General features: G+C 38.1%; 1 protein-coding gene across 3 annotated transcripts in view; it reads left to right on the top strand.

Annotated features, from left to right (window-relative positions):
* The window catches only part of SLF2 (SMC5-SMC6 complex localization factor 2), a 29,169-nt gene that overhangs the window by 3,504 nt on the left and 8,532 nt on the right, over positions 1–17,133 (top strand). The window contains exons 2-15 of one of the 3 annotated variants that reach the window (XR_014618609.1): positions 171–214; positions 710–1,413; positions 2,414–2,471; positions 3,467–4,614; positions 6,927–7,009; positions 7,941–8,051; positions 8,317–8,484; positions 10,057–10,159; positions 11,508–11,583; positions 13,345–13,486; positions 13,904–14,012; positions 15,166–15,342; positions 15,935–16,032; positions 16,760–16,842. Coding sequence is in view for 2 of the 3 variants with exons in the window: in XM_084290076.1 (XP_084146202.1) it covers positions 171–214; positions 710–1,413; positions 2,414–2,471; positions 3,467–4,614; positions 6,927–7,009; positions 7,941–8,051; positions 8,317–8,484; positions 10,057–10,159; positions 11,508–11,583; positions 13,345–13,486; positions 13,904–14,012; positions 15,166–15,342; positions 15,935–16,032; positions 16,755–16,842 (3,109 nt within the window). In the remaining variant the exon portion in view is untranslated. Of the gene's footprint in view, positions 1–170; positions 215–709; positions 1,414–2,413; positions 2,472–3,466; positions 4,615–6,926; positions 7,010–7,940; positions 8,052–8,316; positions 8,485–10,056; positions 10,160–11,507; positions 11,584–13,344; positions 13,487–13,903; positions 14,013–15,165; positions 15,343–15,934; positions 16,033–16,754; positions 16,843–17,133 lie in introns of all 3 variants that reach the window. The other 2 variants (XM_084290077.1, XM_084290076.1) reach the window with 2 other exon arrangements.

Here is a 17,133-nt window from a genome sequence, read left to right as displayed (position 1 = left end):
TGCTTGCTGTGATCTGTCAGAAAGCTAAACTCCAGATTGAAATAACAGCTGCTGGCTTTAAAAAAAAGTAAAAGATCTATAAATAAATCACAGCGTTCTAATTTTATTGCTATTTACTGTGTGGGCATTTAGATATTGTTCTTAAAAAGTAATATTTGTTTTCTTTTCAGAAACCAGTCTATTAAAGAATTCTTCAAACCAGTTTTAAAACAAGGTAATTATAATATCTCCTATTTAAAAAAAAAAAAGTGTGCAGAAGTATAGTCTACTCTTATTCCAAACTGGAGCAGTGATATAATGGCTATAGCTTACCATGCATGTCAAAATGAGCATGTTTAATTTTTTCTAACATAATTGAAAAACTAAATATTTAAATGAGTACGTCTAAATAGTGGTGTAATTATTGGTTAGTTATTCTCTCATGCTTCAGCTAAATTGTTTATAGCAACTGCAGCCATGGCATAAATCATGCAGCTCTTATTTGATATGAAATAAATTGCGTGGTGCTAGCAAATACTAAATGATTAAGTAAATTAATTTTGGATTGTGTGTGACCGAGGTAAAATACCAAGCAATATAATCAAAAAGATTTTTTTCTCCAATATTGTGGTTGTGGATGATTTGTATTAAGGTTGGATCAGGTGATCTTAGAGGTCTTTTCCAACCTAAATGATTCTATGATACGATGATGTTTTCTTTACTCTTTTAGACCTTGGCCATAAGGACAGAAGTGTGTTGTGCTCCTCAGACACGACATATCTAAAAGATGCAGGAAATGGACTGCCGGTTTTAAGTGCTGAACGTTTTGAGAAGAAAGTATCTTCTGCAAAGAAGGTTAAACGAAAAAAGATGCCAGACCAAACACCAAACACGAGTCCTGTGTTAGATGCCTTTCGGAGAGGAATTAAGGAGAAAAGAGGCAACGTGGACATGCTGGAGAACAACGGAGCGTGCAAGTCACTGGGTTCTGTATGCCCAAGAGTTGTGGTTCGAAAACTCCTTGTTAACTCAGGTTCTCCCAAATGTCTCTTGGCCAAAAACGATAAAGCTATCAAGACAGACCAGGGAAAAAATGAGAAGTATCTGGGTGTAACAAGAACACCATTGTCTTGTGGAAATAGTTGGGAACAGAAAACAGATTTTATGGATCTAGAAGAGACCAGTTCAGACTCTGACAAATGGATTTCGTTGCCACAAGCTGATACTCAGAAAGCCTGTGCTCGAAATAACGACAACACGTCGTTGTGTCAAAACTCGGGGCTTCCCACGAACTTGCCATGCACATCACCTGACTCCACATTGAGGTTAGCACTGGAAACTCTGCACAGAGAAAGAAAGCGTAAGAAACGTAGAGTCAAACAATCTAAGGCGCCGCCTGTAATGCCCATCTCAGGAACAAGTGTGTCACATCAGGTGTGTTTAAAAACATTGTTAAGGCTTGACAGCAGTGACCATTGTGCATGCCTTCTTTGTCTGTTTTTTTTTAACGTAGAGTGAAATTCTGAGTGCTGCCTCTTTGAGTTGTAACAAAATCCATGCTCTTTTGCTGTTCTTTAAAAGTCTGCTTGTGCTTGGGTAAGCTGTTTCATAACTATTTTTCAAGAAATGAGAAATTCGCTGGCTGAAGAGCAAGGGAGATGGGCTGGTTTAGATGCGAGCATGAAGATGCAATGCAATTTAAACGGTAATTATTTTGTAGAAAAATGTCTTACTAAAAATGATCTTTCCTTTTTCACTACAGTGTAGTGTAGGGAACAGATGGGCAAATGTCTACTAGTTAGAAGCTGCAGTGAGTAGCTGTTCAGATTTATGCACTTAAGCCACAGTACTTGGGTAGAGGTGGGAGTGATCCTGTTAAGTATGTGATATTTCATTACATGTTTAATTATTTTTTTCTTTTACCAACCAAGATAGCCCTTTAGAGGGTAGGTAATTACTTGAAAGAATGATCATTGTGTGCCTCCATAATATGTTATGAATTGATAATAATAAAAAAAATATTATTAAGCTTGTTTTCTTTTTCTCATTAGCACTCCTCCTGTATTTGCTTGTCAGTGCTTACTATCGCTTTGTTATTAAAGTTCCTAATGGATTGTTTTGGGGAAGGCTAGCTAGCCTGTTACCAAATAGCCCAGGGAGGCAAGTGGCTAATGGCACTCATTATTACTGAAAGTGGGGAGACTTAAAAAGAGAGGCCAATCTGAAGAAAAAGCCTAAAATTAGGGTTTGGGGGAAGAGTCCTTCTGTCAAGATCTTTGCAGCTGTGTTTTGTCTGGAAATGAAGTATATTATCATATTTCTGAGGGTGTGTGGAACTGAGGTTGTGCTGGACTTGACACTTGGCTCAGGACATCAACAACCTATTTTTAAAAGTATGCAATTAACTTTTTATCTTCTCTGTTTTTGTTTTTAGGAAAATGGACATCAGTTAAGAAAAATAACACGTTCTGGTTCAGGGGAGGCTGCCTCAGGTAGTGCTGATAATATTGAATTATAATTGAGCAATCAAGCCCATCACTTAATGTCTTTTTAAAGTGCTTTTTAAAGTTATGTTTATTTTACATGTATGTAATTAAAACACGTTCTTCAGCTTTTGATAGATATTCCGACAGTTAAGTGCAAGGAATATGAAGGTGAAGGTTACTTCATAAAGAGGATTATTTTGGTAGTGTGATTCAGGTGACTAGGACAGTCCTTGTACAATTTCATAGGCTTGAACAGTAGTGATAGTGGTTAGAAGTGGTTTGTAACTAGATAAAGGAAGCAGATTTAAGATACTTTTCAGAAGTGTTGTGAGTTTGCTATAAGGAGTAAATCTACTTAAATTTCCGTGTCAAAAATTATTACTGCTATATAGTCAAGGTTATTTCTAATACAAGGGAAGCTTGATGAGTAATTTGGGACTTGGGATCATTTAGTGAAAACCAGATTGTTAATCACTTAATTAAAAGTGATCTCTTTTGTCTTAATCCCTGATTTTTATTTTTTTATAGTATATCTTGCATTTTCCAAAATGCATCTTCACTGTGGTGACTAACAAAATTTGAAATTCAGATTAAATAACAGCAACAAAAAAACCCAACCACAACATTATTCTTATTGAACAGAACAGTAAAATTTAGGCAGTATTGTTGCTTTTTTGCTGTTTTTTAACCATATAATTTTCTCTATGGTAAATAGAACTACTGTAGTGTTGTACTGTAGGTGCTGAGCTGCTTTTAAAATAAAAGGACTTAATTTCATTTTCAAGTTAATAAAGATGACAGTCTAAGAGTACAGCGTAGAGTAAATCTCAACTGCAGTCTTCAGTGTTCAAGCAGAATTGAAATGTTTTTCCTGGTCAGTAATTTTGGACATAGCACAGTTTAAAAAAATGTAAGTTACTTGTTTTTAAAGGGTAGACTGTTACAATTTTGACTGTTTTTTTTAGAACGGTGGTTTACTTTTTCTTAAACATTTTTCATAGATGACCCAACCCAACTGAAGCAGTTTCAAACGCGTGATACTCTCAGTGAATTTGGAGATGATACCTCATCCAAGAAAGCTGCCAGTACGTGGGAAAGCCAGTCTGTTCCATCAGCCTGCCTTCAATCTAAGCCGTGTTCTGGGCCATCCAAACAAGTAGGCTGTCCTGGGAAAAGAAAACACGCTGTGATGAGTGTGGATGCAAACGGTTCTGAAGTAACAGGTTTGAGCGACCCTGCTTTCAGTTGGTCACCTCAAAAAAGCAAAAATAGAAAGTCTGCTTTTGTTAAAAACATTGGCTTAAAGTCTCTTTCTAGTGGTGTTCTGCAGCTAACAGAGGTTGCTGCTGTACCTGGACCTCATTCTGCTTGTTCAGAGGAATACCCAGAGGGTGTCTCAAGGAATGAAAATGAGAAAAATAATTGCTCCTCTGTAGATTTGTCATCATATTCTGCACAGAGTCCTAATGAAAATAACCAAGTTTCTCTTCTGGATACCAAAGAGAATCAATTGCAGGTGGCCAACTCTCACTTTTTCTTGGAAAAGTCCCTTCCTTCTCAGGAGAAAAGTACTGTGTTGCCTTCCCTACACCACATAGCACAAAGAGAAGCTGTATTCACAAGAGCTGTGAAGTCTCAGTGCCACACGATTGGCTTATCTTGGGTGTTAGACGCTAAGATGGAGCAAGATGAGAAAAGACCAAAAAAACTCAATAGAGCTGATGATGTAGAACCCAGCAATGTTTTTTCAAAACCAGAAGAAAATAATTCAGAAAATGCTTCCGATTTTTGTTTGGTGGAAGATTCAGGGAAACTTTCAGGCTCAGTAGAGACTGATGAAGGATTTCCCCGTTTGTTGCCTTTTCAAGAAGAGTCTGAGGACAGCAACCATGCGTCTTCACAACTCTCACAAGAGTTAAAAGTTGAAAGCACCTGTTCAGAGATGTTCAAGTTGAATGGAAAATCAAAAATCAGCCTTGATAGTGAAGATGAGAGTTTGGGATGTGCTCTAGATGATGATGATGAAGAACCATTCATGACACTGCAAGAAATTTTGTCTGCAACTCCCAGGCCACAGCCAGAAGCCTTGGAAGGAGACTGTTCAGACAGTTTTTCTCAGGACACCGTGGCTCCGTTACTGAAACTTCATGTAAGTGGCTAAAACAAAGAACCATTGTATCAGGTTACGTTGCCCGTTTCGGTACGACTCGTTTCGGTACGACTCTTTTCCTTTAACTGAGTTTTCATGCATTAAGAATATTTGCCTGTGAAACTGGTGGCTGAGCTTACTTGAGGGTCCTATGCTGCACAGTGGAATGTCATCAGTCAAAGGGTGCTTTTTATTCTTCTTGCCGTTGGCATGGCTGAAAGATGGTTCCTGCAGCTGGATTGTGTGAGCTGGATTGCCATCAGCGTTTTTTGAAGAGTTCTGGCTTTGCATTTTTCCCCTAAAGAAAAAGGGGAGAGGTTACACTTAGAAGATGTGTGGGGTCTAATGTTTTCATTTTTCTGATGGGGCAAGGTACTTATGAGTTGAAGTTAAGGAGAGGAAATTGATCTGTCCATTGAGAGATCTGTGCTAGACTGCAACAATATATCCTTGTCACAGTTTGTGATCTGTCAGGAATCTGTGTGTAAGTTCTTGGTCTGTGTGAGGTATTTTCCTTGAGGTTGAATTTCATGGAAATTGGAAGTACTTTTAGAAAGGATTTCAGAAAGCTGAATGACTTCTGCTCATAGGGGATGGATGAAGAAGTATTTAACTACCAGTTTGCAGGATATTATGGTGATGAATTGATTTATTTTTAAAAGTTAACCTATTCGGTCAATTACAGCATGTCAAAAGTTGTTGTTTTTGCAGGTTTATTGTAAAAGAATAGTTTAGTTAGGAAAGTCCTGTACTAGGACTTAGCGTAGCATTCCTTACAAAGCAGATACGGGTTGGAAATGGCTGTACTTAAGTGGACCTGGTGGAGATGGAGTTAATTTTTTGCAGAGCAGCCTGTGTTCTGGTGCTTTGTGCTTTGAATTTGTGGCTAAAACAGTGTTGATAAGACACTAAGTTTTGGCTACTGCTAAACAGTGCTTGCACAGCTGACCAAGGGGATATTTCCGGTGCTGCATCGTGTCATGTTCAGCAATAAACCAAAAGGTGGCGGGGAGCTTCTGGCAGGTAGCCACGAATCCACTGCTTGGAGATGAGCCGGGTATCAGTCTGCTTGGGGGAGGTGGTGAGTGAGTGCCATTTGCGTCAATTTTGTTTTCTTCCCTCTCTTTTCACTTACTAAACTGTCGTTATCCAGCTCCGTGGTTTTCTTGCTTTTGGTCTGTCTGTTTTCTCCCTGGTACCACTGGGAGGGAGGAATGAGCAGGCTGTGTGGTGCTGAGCTGCTAGCTGGGATCAGCCCACCAGTTTCCTGCAGCAGCAAGCAAACCTGTTGTTAGCAGAATGCCCGTATAAATACAGCTCCTTGTCCCCTTCTCCCATTTATAAATCTCTGAAATGGTTTATTTTGCTGACTGAATTTCTATTAAAAAGTATTTCCATAGGCAAGTGTTGAACAGCCACAATTATTTTATCTGCCCTTACCATTAATTATGCAAGCACGTTATAGATCAGGCTTTTGTGGTTACATACATATCCAGTCTTAACCAACAGGGCTGTGTAATTAATGGCTAAGAATGATAAACAGATGCAGTCTAGATCAAATTTTTGTGGAACATGTATGACCACAGCGTTTGGCTTATCCTGTTTGTACTAATTCATGACCAACAGGCACAAAACAATTCAACTGTCCCAAAAACTCCATGAGCGTGGTTTTTGCATGTACTAGCGTTCTTATCCTCTTTTGTAAGAGGGGGCATATGTAAAACTGGATGCAATCTTTAACACGCCCCGACCAAACAACTAAGGAATAAACAGGTATAAAATAAGGTAAGAGGGCTTCAACCTACCCACAAAATTTCCCCACAGATATTCTGATTGTTACATTTGAAAGATATCTCTAGGCAAGGGTGAGAGTGACAGAGATGTGCTGAATCATTTTAGGAGTTTGTCTCGTGCACAAGAAAGGGGATTCCCAGCGTCTCGGTGGATAGTGATAAAGCTGTGAAGTAGCAGGCTTCTGGTGCTAACGCTGTTCGTGAAGGTTAGCTGGAGGTTGGCCCCAGGGAGAGAAGACGACTTGCTTTGCTGTTCAGACCCATTGTGAAGCATAATTATTTCTAAATTAATCACAGAGAGAGATTTAGCAATTAATGGAAAACTATTGAGGAATTGAGAAACCCCGTTAGTTGTCCAGCTTTACAGGGTCTCCTTTGATTTTAATTATTATTTTTTTACCTTCAGCTAAAATATCTTAAAATATGAAGAGATTCATATTTTGACCATATTTGTTGCCTAATAGTCAATCAATTGATAGTTTGTGGTATTTCATAAATATCTCGTTACTTCATTTACAGCTTTCTAAGACTCCTGTTGTTAGCCAGGTGTCATATGTGAACAGCTTGGAACATCTCTTGAAGGAGAAAGAAGAATCTAAAAGGTTTGTTTCTTAAAGCTGCCTTAAAAATTTGGTACAAAGTTGTGGATGCTTAGATTTACCTTGTCTCCCCAAAGTGATGGGGTTTGGGTAGCAGCACGCTAAGCTTTGCCTGCTGGTACTACTAACATATGTCTGATGGAACCTACCAGCGTGGCTTAACTCTGAAAGCTGAGTGACAGGCTCCTTGCAAGCAATAATGAGTGGTTTGTGATTAATCTGTCTACCCCACAAGAGCTGGACTAAATTTACTAATGCTGTTGTTGCAGGTCACTGAGCCAGCTAACAGCTGCTAGTCAGGCATGAAATAAGAGTATTTCTGTAGACTGATTATGCTAGTTCCTTCAAAATCATTCGTAGCTCAGTTTTGGTTTCCAAAGTTGTGTAGACTGACAGTATCCAAGTAGTTACACAATTCAGAACTAATACATGCTCTTGGAAGAGATCTTTCAGGTAAAAAGGAATGTGGTATGTGCACTAATGGCAATCAGCAGTGAGTATATTTTTTTTTCGTAAAGAATCTGACCCTAGTTAACAGTGAACTGACTAGCAACATAGTGGCTGCTTCTATAACTGACACTATTTAACGAATAATATGCTAGTGTTAAGCTATAAAAAGTAAAAAATCTAGGAGATACAAAGTTTTGTGCAATTGCAAAAATAAAAATAAAAAATGTCAGCAGCTGGTTTGAGTGTCTTTGTCTCTCACAAACTACTGACTGAGTGCAGTTGGAAATTCATTAGGTGTTGGGAAACATGAACTTTGTATCTTGGACCAGCAATATGCTTGTTCTGTTACACAGATACAGTGTCTTGCATGCTTTTGCCCTGCTTAGTGGGCTACTGGCCCCTGGGTTTGGGAGCTTGATTCTTGTTTCCTTCTGTTGTAGATACTACGTGGTGATGATACGTTTTGCTATTATTGTTATTTCAGATTAGATGAACTAGAAAAATTGTTACAAGAAAACATACAAGAAAAGGAAACTGATTCTTCAGATAGAGAAGATGAGAATGTCACAGATGAAGACCTGTCAGAAGAACACAGGTCCAAAACTAATTAAACCTAGTTCTTCACTTTGTTTTCCTTGCCTTTTTTTCCTAATCTCTCTCTCATTCCATCAGTTGCTGCTAGTGTGTCTAGTTTGAAACGATTTATCTTTTAGGGTTGTGTGGATTTTCTTGGATGTTACTGTATTATAATCTAACTCTACCTTCATATGCAGTTGATGTGTTCGTCATCTGAAAATGACTATCTCAAACAGCACATGGCCTCTCCTTGAAATTCATAGAAGTATTTTTTAATTTTGTAGGGCATTTATAAAGAGATTTTCATTAACAGCTCGTGCCATACCTGACTACCACCCCGGAGAAGACATATTTGATTTAACAGTCTCTGGGAAAATCTTCAATCAACATGACCTTGATTTGAGGAATTTTTATTTCATCCCTCAAAATCCTATAGAAAAACTCCTCCTTAGGTAAGAATATCCTCTTCATTCTGTTGTGTTTACTTGTAGGATTTTCATAAGCGCTAGAAGTTTTTAAGATCAAATAGTATCTTTGCATACAAATGAACTCATTCTTACAAAGTAGGCAAGACTGACTCTTTTCCTGTAATTCTGCTTTCCAGATTAGCTTTATAGAGCAGTGAATAGTTACTTGAACCTTCTTTCTTTACTCCTCAAATTTTTGAAAAAACATCTTAATTGAGGCATCAGGAGAAGGGGGGAAAAAAAAGTGTCCTGACCTCTTTCATATTTATGCTGCATTGGGCTATCGCTGATAATCTGACAGGTTTGTGGAAGATGAGTGCAGAACTGAAATATTATGGTGAACAAAAGCTTAAATATCCCAGATGGATGGTCACAAAGGTCCTCTTTCTAATGTTATGTTATGTCTGCTGAAAACCTTCTGTGTTGAATGACCCTGGGACTTAAGATTCCACATAATCGGGATTGCAGGAAGTTACAGTTTACGGCATCTGTTAGATTCAGTCGGCGAGCTAAGTCTTTATATACGCGCACACAACTGTTACGTAACTGATGGAGATTTGTGGTCCATTTTATGAGGCTGTCAGACTACAGATAGATGGACGATTTCTTTTCTAATCCACAAGTGCAAATCCTAAAAGTAATTCCACTGATTTCAGTTGGTATTTTACTCTGAACTTGAATCAGTGAAACTGAGGGAGCTGTAAACATTTGTATATGCTGTAAGGAGAAACCATCCTCCTCCTTGTCTCCTGAGGAAGTTGGGTTTGTGATAAGGAGGCCTGAAGCCAGAGGAGTTTATTAATATGTGAAGGTCACAGGGATGTAAGCTCTAAGAAATATCTTGTAAATCAGTGACTGGAAGAATGAGAATTAAATGAATTGTCCCTTGCAAAATGCAGTTATGATTTAATTGCTTTGGTGTTCTGAAACCATCCAGCTGGCACGTATTGGCTGCCCAGCTGACACAGATGTCTTCCTAGCTGCTTTGTTGGTCAGGCGGGTAGATGGATGGGATATGGAGAAGCAAGGAGGCAGGCCTCACAACAGAACTACCTGTTCTAGTAGATACTGAGAACAGAGTAGCCTAAACAGGGGTACATGGCAAATTGGGTATCTAATTTAGCTGCTTGTGGCACACACTACTTGCTAAGGAAGATTTCAACTAAAAGAACTTACTACTAAATCTTACAGATTTCTGCACCTCACAAATTTGCCTATCAAGATGAGGCCGTTTGATTTTATTTGCTTCATTTTGCCTCTAGATTATTTGAAAGATTCTTCAAAAAATGAGATTTCAAGAAATTTGAAATGTTTTTTCTCTTTTCCTGTAAAAGAATTTGTAAAGGTCATTGTCAGTAAAAATAAATAAATAAATAAATAAAAATTTGGTATCTCATTCGCTAATCTGACAGAGCCCATCTGTGTAGACAGGAATAATGATTCATAATACAATAGTGTAAATCCATGTTTGCTTGAAGCCATTTTAATTGTGAAACTGTTGATTCAACCAATAATGGATTTTTCTCCTTTTTCTCCCACTCCATCTTTGTCTTACAGTTCCGATGTAACACAGCAGCTTTTTCTAGCTCTTCATGGTTTTCTAAGTTCTGCTTATAGCTGTAGCTTGTGTCCTGCACCAATTCTGAAGTGGCTTTTCCAGGTAAGACCACACTGTTCTGCAGTTACACTCTGTCAGGTAGAACATTCTTCCTGGAAGCCAGCTGTTGCAGAAGTAATCAACACAAGTTTGTGAATCTGTTGCATTTTTTGAGCAGTTTTTTGATCAAAAAACCTTCCTCTTTGGGTTCTGGTTTGTTCTCCAGACTACCTTGACTCACTAGGGATAAAAGGCTTTTTCCATGCTTTTCTCCACACTTAGAGTGGCTGTAAAGCTTCCTGTCCATCTTTATATGTGGTATTTCATCTGAAAAGGGCTCAGTGCATGCTAGGTGAGAGGATATTTTGGGATGTTCATAATGTGGGCCACATCAGAAGCAAATATTTATCCATTTCCTTCCCCACACACAAAAAGTACACACTGTAGTATGTACCTTTTATAAATCTAAATATGTGCATTATCAGAATTTTTATTCTGAAAAAGTTGATGTGCATTATGGCTCAGGGAAAAAAAAAAGTAGAGATGCTGTCAAAGGAAATGTTGTGTCTGTCTTCTTTCTAGATGCCTGTGCCAGTACCCAAGTCCCCAGGGAATGTGCATTGTTCTGTTACTCACAAAATGTCCATTTGCTATCTTCACTCCCTTATTACTTAATGCTTTTAACTGTGCCTGAAATGAAGAATAAAGCTGGACTGCCTGCAAAATTGCAGCCTGGATCTGTTGACTCCCTTTCTGCTTTTGCCAAAAGGAAAACGTTTTTGTTTTCCATCTCTTTCTCTCCTGCTAGGAAAGTACTGCCTTCCTCTCTTACATGAGCTCTGGCGTTCTTCTGATAAGGTGGAAGGGTGAGCCAGTTCAGTTTGCCCACAGAGCACAAAAACATCCAGCACTTGGGGGAGAAGAAGAGGAGGTTTTGCTGGCCTGGTGAAATGTTAGGGAGCGTGATGTGTATTTCATCATATTCTTGTAGTTAATAATTGATTGTTTTGGTGTAGTCTTGCCCGTGTTCTACTTACCTGCAACTGAAAAAGGTTGAGTTCAACTCTCAGTTGCCCTCACTTCTGATTAAGGAGTTCAGTTTGATCACAGATACAAACGGGTTCCAAAAGGACAGCTAATAATTCATTCCCCTAATCCTCACTACTTTCTTAAGAACAGACTTTCAACATGGGGTGCAGTTTTTCTGATACTGTGAGTAATTACTTAAAGCATTCACAGAATGTGTGTACTGATTGAAATCATGTCTGTTCTGTGATATATTATGCATTAGAGAGTTTATTTTATTTTTTTTTAATTTTAATGAAGAGTTTCTTTCTTTTTTCAAAGAAAAATGTTATCTGGCAACTTGATGTTTGACTCATAGCTTTTTTTTTTTTTTTTCCCTCCACAGATGATGTCTGTTCATCCTGGCTATTGTGTTTCCTTGCAGATTTTAAACAGTTTGATGGAAATAACAGTAAAAAATGGTGAGTATTTGAGGGATGGAAGACTGACCATCTAAACAAAGGTATTTCCCTTCCGTGAAGTATAGGACGGTGTTGGAAAGGAAGGAAAAAGCACAGAATCTTGTGATTCTGGCATGAATTTAAGTTCTTCTAGCCTTTGTGCATTATGTAAGTAACAGGAGTTGGTCTTCACCGAGTTTGTGCAAGCTGTTCCACAGGGAGTGGTCCTGGCATATATTTGCAAATGTGTGCATCCAGTACAGAACCTTTTAAACACGCTTCTGTTCTTTCACAAATAGAACTGATCTAAGGAGGAGCCCGGTCTACTCAAGTTTACTCTCCTTCCCATCTTTCTCTTCGGAAGATGCAGACATTCATTTCATAAATTAAGAACTACAAGGTGGTTTTCACATAGTCATACTCAGTACGTAGCACTGCGTGTGGTTTACTTTCCAAATAAATGGCAAAAGTGAGAGGAGCTGTACACTTACATGTAAACATTTACAAGGGTCTGGTTCAGCCTACACTGTTGCTTGTTTCCTGTGCATTTTGCCTTCCTTTATCTGTACTCTGAACTTTTTCAGTACCAGCTGCTTTGTATGTTCTCAGTGTCTTCATTCAGATCCATCAGTCACTCTTTAAATTAACAGTTAACATCATTAAAGTAATCAAGATCATTGACATTCTTGGGCAGTTCTATTGAAATTGTTCTACATATTTTGAGTCTTGTTTGAAACAGGACTGTGAGCTGATATGAGAGGAAATGTAGCCTCCTTTATTTTTTGCTTTGTTGACATTAAGCTCGTTTCAGAATGAACAATTCAAGCTGATCAGTGAGCATTCAAAGAATTAAGACTAGGAGAGATCTTAGCCCATCTCTGACTTATGCAGGATCCTTAAGCAGGATCAAATAGGCTACAGTTGCTCCTGAAAAGTTTGTCTAACTACAAAATTGCAAACTGTGGAGTCTCCAAACTGTTCTGAGATGTTCTGTTCTGGTGCTTAACTAAGGACGCTTTATTTAAAAAAAAAAAAAAAAAAAAGGGAAAAAAAGAAACATCAATAAAACAAACAAAATGAGGAATGCTTGAATTGAACGTTGAGATCTGAACTTGCAGTGTCTTGAGTGATACTGTTTTATTATATTTGCCTTTTTTGTTCTTAAAGAATTAACCCTAAGAGACCCAATTCAAAATTCTAGTGATTTCTGTCATTGTTTAGAAAACACTGCATGAGTTTGATGTCACCTTGCTAGTTTGTATCCTATACAGAATCCTGTGTACAGTTTGCAGCTGTTCAGATGTGAGTCGTGATACAGATCAGCTTTTTGCAATGAGCATTTTTGCTTACCTCAATCAGTGAATTCCTTGTATTTTGCACTTCTGTTCTGGAAACCTTCCCTGTCTTGAAAGTGGAGATAAGATTTTAGTCCCATTATAACACCCTCTTACCTCTACCTACACAGAACAGTAATTTATCTGTTCTCTTAAAAGTAAATCTTGCCTTCTTGCTTATTCTACTGTATGTGGCGAGAGACAGCTGTGAGAGAAAATGGGTGGAATCTTAAAGTAATTTACCTGTTACATAGGCAAGATGTTTCTTAAGTGTAAAACACTGTGTAAGACTACCCCTCACGCTATAGTTCTGAAAATAACAGCAATTTTTTCTGAGATGAGAGCTGGTAGAATTGATGCAAACAGCTGAATGTATTTGCTTCCCTGAAAAGGAACTAACGTTAAGAACTAAATTTAAACTAATCCATTCCGTATCTTTTACTCGTAGCTTCCATCAGCGATAAACAGTCTAAACCCTGGATACCTTCACTAGCTGATGTGTCAGCTGTTTTTGTCAATATGGGTGTTACATTTGCGTCTCTCTTTCCATTGGAGCATCTGCAGCCCAACTTTAATGAGTGTGATATTTTGTAAGTGTTTTCATTTTGACACCTATTGCTTAGATCCTGTGAAAGCAGGTCTTGTATTCAGAATGTAGAATCAGAAGGTTTTTCTTTATTTTCCCCTATTCAGTCTCCTTACATTCTAAACTTAGGTATTCATAGAGTAAATAAGCCAGAGTTTAAAACAGTTTCTGCCAGGTTCAGCAAATCAGAGTATTGTTCTTTGTCCTACAACTGTCTAAAGGGTATTAACATGAATTGTTGCCGAAACAGCTGGGCAGAATTGTAAGTAATTGGTTATAAGTTTAAGACGTGCTCTGTAGCTGGGGATAGTTCTGATTTGAAGGTGTTTAAACCATGCTGTTTTTTCCTTCGGTTTGATGCAAATAAGCCTTTGTGGGCTTTTAAACTGTTGATTGCTCAGATTAGCATCTCTTTCATTAGGAGTCAGATGCAAGGAACAGTGAGCAAACAGCAACCAAGAGAATTTCTCTCCTCTGCCAGTCCAGCCTTCACCAGTCTACCAGAAAACAATCTAATGAATGTAATCAAGGTGAGAAAACTCCAGTTCCTATGCAAGGGTTTTTGTTTATTTATTTATTTATTTATTTTTTTTTTTGAGGGGGAAAAAAAAAGGAACCTTAATCTAGCCCTGGGCTTGTTTTTTGAGTAGGTGTTTTGCTGGGGTTTCAGCTCCACATTCAGCAGAGATTGCTGCAGGCTTGTTGCAAGCTTCAGTTTCCTTTCTCCCTGACTTCCATTGGCTTCTCTCAATTCCTGGTGCTTCCCTTTTCCAGTGTGGCTCTCTATCAGGCTTCTTTGCTCCCTCATATAAAAGAAAAGTGTCAGGGTGTTCCAGTGGGATGGGCAGCTGGTATTGGCTGTTGTGTTTTGTGCTGCCTCTGTGTTAGTGCAGCTCACAGAGGCACGTGGTCAGTCCCTGTGCAGCAGAAGGTGAATGAGGTGGGAGCTCACAGAGGGCAGGTGGAGCTGGGACTGCCTCTTTTGAGGAAGTGAGCTGTGAATCCATGCTGTGTCCTGTGAAACCGTGGGCTGGTCACACTTCCCAGGCCTGTTCTGTGATTAAACATTTCATGAAAATCCTGCCTCTATAACTGGTTTACAAGTTCCTTGTGGAAGTATTTGAACCCTCCTGACAATGCCTCTTTAGAGATTTGCAATGATCATGTAAATGATCATATACAATCGTGTAGTTCAAGAGGAAGCAAATGTAGCATCTCCTTTAGAGACAGACTTACGTGTCTTGATTCATTTCTTTCCTTCTAAATACACATCCCATACTGTAAGTAATCCATCTGATGATAATTGGGTGGGGAAAAATCTCTTGATTGTTTTCAGTGTTGCTTGTATAGCTAGAAAGTCTGTCAGTCTTCTGTTTAGTTAGAATGGGATTAACGGTGCAGTGTAGAAAGATCTTTCATACTCTAATGTCCAGGGATTATTGTCATTGTTCAAAAGTATTTCTTTAAATGTTTATAAGATGAGCCTCCAGCAGGTCTTTTTTTAATAACAATAAAAAATGCAGACAGTTACTAGGGGAGCTAGTATTGTTCTTGCAGTAAGAACAGGAAAACTTTGTTACTCAAAGTGCATTTTAAAGTGAGGGTGGAAAACTTAAGTTCTCGTCACGCTTTAATAGAAGCTAAACCAATTTCAGATTGTAATGCTTTTTATTTCTTTTAAAGTTTCTAGATTTCTGTACAACGGTAGTCGAAGGTGGATATACAGACCAAGAAATATTGCTGCTGCTTCTATTACTATTTAAAATAAGCTTGGAGAAACAGCTGAAGCAAGTTCCCTTGATAGATTTTCAGTGCCTTTTCATAAAGCTTCTGATAAGTATAAAAGACTGGGATACAAAGGTAACTTCATAATTCATTTTCTAGTGCTAGATTTATGAAACTGCAGCTTAATTTTCAAGGAATTTATTTTGAAGTTTTATTTTTTCCTTTACATAGCAGAAAACTACTGCTTGTAAATGTAATATGAACAGATTGGGAACTTTGTGTCCTTGAGATTTAGGAGGGGGCTGGGTGTACTGAGAGACTGTCTGCCTAAAAACATTATGCTTGCCTGTCCCTTTCTGCAAGGGGACTGTTGTATTGAACTTGCAGCGATTTTGTTAATTATAGATTGTTTAAAAGGGCTATTTGAAAGAATAAATGAAATGATTGCACTAAACCAATGAAATGTCAGGAAAGGCAACCTGATCTCAGCTACCCTACTGTAAAATAATATTTAGGAGACATAGCCACAGCTGCAGTGCAGAAATATCTTCATGCACATCATCTTTTACTAGCTCAATTCCTTTTAATACCTATGCCGTGGATATGTTTCTTGGTAGCAGATGTGTATTCCTTTGCAAATAAAACAAATGTCCAATGTCCCCATTGCTTAGTAGATCAGGTGATTTAAAAAACAAACAAAAAAAAACATGTTTTTATTCTTTTAAAGATGCCTGAGCTCTGTCTGGCAGTGAGTGAACTCTCCAGTCAGCACCATAATCTTCTGTGGCTGGTTCAGCTGGTCCCTAGCTGGATAATACGTGGACGGTAATGACACTGTAACAGCTAATTTATTAGTATAAGCCCAGAGCCTGACAAATGCAATAGGTGTAACATTGCTTTTGTATTTTCTTTTGTGTTTTGTTTTTTTTTTTTTCTGGGGGGGAGGAGGGAGATACTTTAACAAACCACCACAAATAGTTAGGTTTTATCTTATGTTACAGATGTATGTGCATGTCATTGTGCACACATAGTTTCTTAATCACCTCTGTGGTGGGAAGGGGTTGTTCAACATTTTATTTGTAGTTTTCTGGGCTATACACTTTCTGGTACCCTATAGTAAATAAAGGCATAACTTCCAACATCCATCACCTACTCTAATCTTTGGCTGAATGATCAAAAATTAAATGTCCTTTGGGTGATTAATGTCTGATTTTATGTCAATCTGTCAAGAGTTCTGCATCTTTGAAATAAATTTAAAAATGTATCTGAGAGAGAGGAGAACGATTTTGGCCTTTGATTTCAGGCTTGGAGGCAAGCTTCTAGCAATGTTTGCTTATCCACAAGAAAAGCTGTAATGAGACAAGGATACTTGCACCTTACTAGCCTCTTTGCTGGTTTAATAGCACCTATCTTCAGTAAATCCAACTTAACAGCTGTGGGCAAGTCTTCGTCTAGGGAAGCCGTGCACAGCCTCGCTATACACTGTTGAAACTGTGGATTTGAGACTTTCTCTGGGAAAGAAATAAAAAACAAACTTGTTTTTTCAGGGAAGTAAGAAGACGCCTTAGCCTGGTGATAATTGCAAAGCTTCTTAATCAGAAGCATATAAGAATACCTGATGACAGCGACAAGCAGGTACTGCATGTTTTGTGTGTATAATTCTAAAAGTTTAGAAAACTTAAGTGTTGTTTGTTTTTGTACTTTGGTCATTCTTTAATGTGAAAATAGGCTTACAGTATTAAAAATAATCACTATTTTTTATTTTAGTGTTAGAAGTATATTTGTACGCGTGTGTAACCTCTAGCTTGTAAGTGCAATATTGCTTAAGTGCCTAAACATTAATTTTGGTCATTGGAAAGAAGTTTATGCCTCTCTGCCTCCTTCTTATATTTATGTAGAATCACTATGAAAACAAGGGGTTAATGA

Source organism: Netta rufina (genome assembly GCF_964035555.1).
Source record: "Netta rufina genome assembly, chromosome: 7".
In the NCBI taxonomy this organism is placed as follows: domain Eukaryota; kingdom Metazoa; phylum Chordata; class Aves; order Anseriformes; family Anatidae; genus Netta; species Netta rufina.
This window is presented reverse-complemented; position numbering and strand designations above follow the sequence as displayed.